We start from the raw sequence: 4,933 nt of genomic DNA, 5'->3' as shown, positions 1-4,933 counted from the left end.
CTGGCGTAGGGTAGGGTGGGTAGCATGCTGGGCCACGGCTCATGGTCCTGATTGGGCTCTCTTTTATATTCATTGTGAATCTGCAGTTCAGCAGCATCCAGCATCAAAATGCAGTCGGCCATGAAAGGGGATTTTAGACCTTTTTAATGCGTCACTGTATGTCCACTTTGTTTGTGTGTGTGTGTGTGTGTGTGTGTGTGTGTGTGTGTGTGTGTGTGTGTGTGTGTGTGTGTGTGTGTGTGTGTGTGTGTGTGTGTGTGTATTACTAGTAGTTCTAGAAGTGATTGCAGTAGTTGTTATGAACAAACAAATCAGAACAAGCAGTAAGATTTAAATCCCTCTAAAATTTAATGTAAAACCCCTTTACACCCCTTTACATGATAAAACATGAAGAAATAAATCTCTGCAGCTTTTAAAATACATCACTTCATTATTATTTTAGGACACCTTCATTTCTAAAACCATAAAATAAAACATAGACTTTGTTAAATAATAAAAATTGATTGACAATTCCTTTTTTCTTTTGGCCATAGAAAAAAAAACAGAAACACAAAACACAGAGGAAGGCAGAATTGGAGACACAAATGTACAGGAGAGGCAGAGGGACATACTGAACCCCTCAATGAGTGCATGTGCAAAGGCAAAGCAAAAAATAGGAGGAAAAGTCAGACACGCCTCAAATCAAAGTCAGTCTGTGTAAAAGACACACGGAGTGCCAGTTTCCTTACAGGAGGGAAAAGGGAGAGATGGATGGAGTGTGTATAAGGTTGGGAGTGTGTGTGTGTGTGTGTGTGTGTGTGTGTGTGTGTGTGTGTGTGTGTGTGTGTGTGTGTGTGTGTGTGTGTGTGTGTGTGTGTATTATTCAGGCATTTGGGTTTTTCTTCATCAGTTCGAGGTCAGCTTCCACCATCTCCTTTACAAGTTCCTGCAGAGCACACATGCACACACACAGTCATGACATGTGAATAGTTGCAATAATAATTTATTCAGCCAAAAGAGTTCTAAGCAACGGGACTTTTTGGAGCTACTATAAAGTCCTTTACAGTAAACCAATATGTCCCCAGCCTGATCTCTGGCGTCTTATTTAATGCCAGTGCATTCCGTATGTTGGTCCGATGCATTTTGCTGTTGCAGCGCCTGAGGCAATGTAATTACCATTTTTTTGGCCTACAAAAGGTCTCCATAGTGGATAAAATGTGGAAAATGGGGATACAAATCAAAACTCGATTGTGACACTGAGTTGTAGCCCTATAACTGGGATATTTTTAAAATCGGAATTAAGAAATGAATGAATGAATTCTAAAACTCTGTGTATATGTGTAAAAGAGAGGCCAAAACTTTTCCGTTTTCAAAAATATGCATCGTGCATCGTGCCACTATTTTGGGGCTTACTACAGTTAAAATCGTTGGCTGGGGTTTATAAAGGTGGTAAAGTGTCTTATTTATCATGTTAAGCGCTGTCTTGCTTTAAGACAAGTTAAAAAGAGGGAATATGTCGCTAAGCTAGTGAAAGTCAATGGATCCGTGTAGCATGGTACACGGATCCATTGACTTTCACTAGCCTAGCGACAACGCTTAACATGAAAAATAAGACACTTTACCACCTTTACAAACCCTGGCCAACGATTTTAACTGTATTAAGCCCCAACATAGTGACATACCCCTTTAAGTGGTAGGTAAAAGCTCGCACATCCAAAACGTCTGACTTGGAAGCAGGACAAACAAATGGCCAGATAAAAAGAGCTTCAACCAGGATTTGTCTGCCCTCACTTATTTTTATTTTTTCAAATGTCACGGAAAAATAATAAGTGGGAGCAAACAAATCGTATTGTAAGTGGATGTCAGTGAGTTCATCATCTCACCTCAAAGGACACTTTTGGTTTCCAGCCCAGTATCTTCTCAGCCTTGGAACTGTCTCCCTGCAGATAGTCCTGGGGAGAAACACGCACACATACACACGTAAGCAGAGGTGTCAAAAGTAAAAGTAAAAGTACGCTTCGAGAAATAAAGTAAAGAAAAGTAAGCAGTGTGCGGTGTCTCTTGAATTTTGTTCATTGATTCACCTTCTCCTGCCTCACTCCTGCACCTGCATTACTGAGGGCTTGTGCACAAGGACTCTCTTGAACTTTAAAAGTAAACATACATTTCTGTTGTAATTACAACACTAGCAAATGGCATTACATAGTTGTTTACACCATTTACTTTGTTACTGAAAAACACCCAAAACCTAACAAGGACCCACCACCACATACGATACTTGATCCAACCAGTGCAGAGTCAGCTGATCCTAAGACAAGTGCACGGGTCTACTGGTTACTCAGATAAGTTACTTGTTATGCAAGGAAACTGTTTTTTTTTTTTTACTTTTACTTTTACTTTTGACACCTCTGCCGTAAGGCTGTGAAAAGGACCAAATTGTGATCACAAATTACAATCTTCATGTCAAACAATCTCTGTACTCATATGAGCATAAAATTATTATTATTTCTTTATTTCTGAAAGGAACATGTTCAAGTAGTCACTGAGAGAAATGCTGAATAAATGTGTTGTGTAACTAAAAATATAATTGGAATTACCATGCATGTTTGTGTGTGATTATGTTTTATCCATAACAGACCAGCCCAACATACACATTCAGAGTGAATACACACTATCCCCTAATAATTAACACAATTTTAAACTAACTGGGTTCTGAATCCCACATAAACCATAGACTATTGAAGAAAGCGAGGGACAACACTTTTTCAGATTTCTCTTAGAGAATAAACAAAGAAAAATATGGAGAATGCTATCCTTCGCTTCCTTTATTTATGCCATGGGTGGGGAACCATTTCCATCCGAGGGCCACTTCAAATTGTATTACCGTATTTTTCGGACCAGAACACGCATATAAAATCATAAAATATTGTCAAAAACTGCCAGAGTGTCTTATAAGCCAGTGCGTCCAATGTGTGAAAAAAATCATGGCCGTGAGACTCTTGGGGGGAATCGGGTCTGCACGTGATGAAAAAATACGTGTGGGTATACCTCAAGAGTGTCGCGGGGTAGACTGTGTACAGTAGCCAGGTTACAATGGCACCTGTTAAGAATGACGTCTCTCTCTCTCGCTCTCTCTCTCTCTCGTGCGCGCATTGCAAGCTGTTGCATATTATTTGCTCGATGCAGAGTTATGATGGCGTACGCGCTCTCGTTGACATGGTTGTGTGCATGGTTCCATGCATTCGCAAGACGTTATTGCAGTAAAGCATGTGAGAAGCGTGGAAGGGCCGTTGACTGGTATTTCAGTGTCCTTGACTGAAACAAGTTGCAAGACTCCACACTTCAACATCCTTTGCGATCGGCACAACAGTGATTCTTATCAGAAAGCTACTGTGTCTACGCACAGACCCTATAGCTAAATTACAAACATTAGTTCTAGCGAACATTGAAAAAAGATCAGAAAACAACCGTCGGGTAGGTTTATGAAAGCAGAGTTGAGAAGTTCCGCGAAAATGCATCGTCACGTCAGAGAAAGATGTTTGCTACTGTGCAACACTACCACTATTTCATGATTGCCTAAACGTCTTCATCATGGATGAATGAGCAAGAATATTTTTTCCAGCCAGGATTGCACTGAAAAGTAGGCTACTCCTGTTAGAAAAGGGCCGACGCTGTGCCTGCGCGTGTGTGTGTGGGACGGAGGGGAGGGAGAGAGAGACGCGGAGCAGATCTCGAGGAGAGATCAGGGTCGCGACTCCTGAAGTACCAGGCGATTCTTTTTCAATGTTCTATGAATCTGTTGCTGAATAGCCTACATTACATGTGTTTAAATATTTTTTTTCTTTGAAACAACATGCGTAAAATTCAGTGATGGCTTCATTTCATAGGCTACTTTAAGAAACTGCTCGAAAACGCTATAGCCTAGTTGTGATATTCGGCAACGTTTGATATTGCGTGTATTCGGCCACGCAGGTTATTTTTTGTGCATTCTTAACAACAACAGCATTAGTTATGAAATTATGAAATTAGTTATGAAGTGCGTCCTATGATGCAGTGCGTCTTGTGTGTGAAAAAAGTCACGGTCCTTGGCGGTGCATCTTTTAACCCAGTGCGTCTTTTGGTCCCGAAAATACGGTAATTCCTCTAAGGGCCGTTCTATTGAACACAAACCACGATTTCCCCCTACACCTTAAAGGGACACTGTGTGAGATTTTTAGTTGTTTATTTCCAGAATTGATGCTGCCCATTCATGAATACTTACCACCACGATCAAATTCTAAGTATTCATTATGACGGGAAAAATTGCACTTTTCATACATGAAAAGGGGGATCTTCTCCATGGTCCGCCATTTTGAATTTCCAAAAATAGCCATTTTTAGCTGCAAAAATGACTACTTGGACCATACTAGAAAATATTTGTTTATTACTTAGTAAACTTTCATGTAAATATCAAATTTGGCGATAGCCAACCCAGTTTCAATGAGCAGCACAGTTGCAGTACCTTTTTTGACCATTTCCGGCACAGTGTCCCTTTAAGCCTGTATTGAAGGCGGCCACCTTTACAATAGATCCCACTAGCCCCCCTGAAAATATTACTTAATTGTATTGCAAATGTAATTCCTAATATTTCTTTAAGAAACTTTATTTCATGTGAAACTGCATAACATTGAAATGATCTCGGGGGCGTGATAAGATGGCCAGAGGGGGCGTAAACATAGAGACATACAGCAGGTTCCCCACCCCTGATTCATGCACACACACTCACCACTTCAGTGGGTCTGTAGTATTTGGGGTCGATGTTGACGTGCACCACCCCCGTCTCTTCACAGCGGCCAATCTCCTGCTCACCCTGGCCCTCCCACCTGCAAACCACACAACACATTACACATACTGTATGACACCATCAGCAACACACAACACATTACACATACACAAGTCACCATCAGCAACACAC

The 4,933-nt window shown here is 40.9% G+C and overlaps 1 protein-coding gene across 1 annotated transcript in view; it reads right to left on the bottom strand.

The window, feature by feature from the left end:
• Positions 1-324: 324 nt before the first annotated feature.
• gmds (GDP-mannose 4,6-dehydratase) overlaps positions 325-4,933 on the bottom strand; it is a 15,985-nt gene continuing 11,376 nt past the window's right edge. Inside the window, exons 10-12 of the mRNA XM_063200385.1 lie at positions 4,745-4,841; positions 1,863-1,931; positions 325-925 (exon numbers count right to left, since the gene is read on the bottom strand). Coding sequence (XP_063056455.1) covers positions 863-925; positions 1,863-1,931; positions 4,745-4,841 — 229 coding nt within the window. The 3' untranslated portion in view covers positions 325-862. The remainder of the gene's footprint in view (positions 926-1,862; positions 1,932-4,744; positions 4,842-4,933) is intronic.

Source organism: Engraulis encrasicolus, chromosome 6 (assembly GCF_034702125.1).
Source record: "Engraulis encrasicolus isolate BLACKSEA-1 chromosome 6, IST_EnEncr_1.0, whole genome shotgun sequence".
NCBI classification, from domain to species: Eukaryota; Metazoa; Chordata; class Actinopteri; order Clupeiformes; family Engraulidae; genus Engraulis; species Engraulis encrasicolus.
Note: the sequence above shows the minus strand (reverse complement) of the source record. Positions and strands in the feature narration are given on the sequence as shown.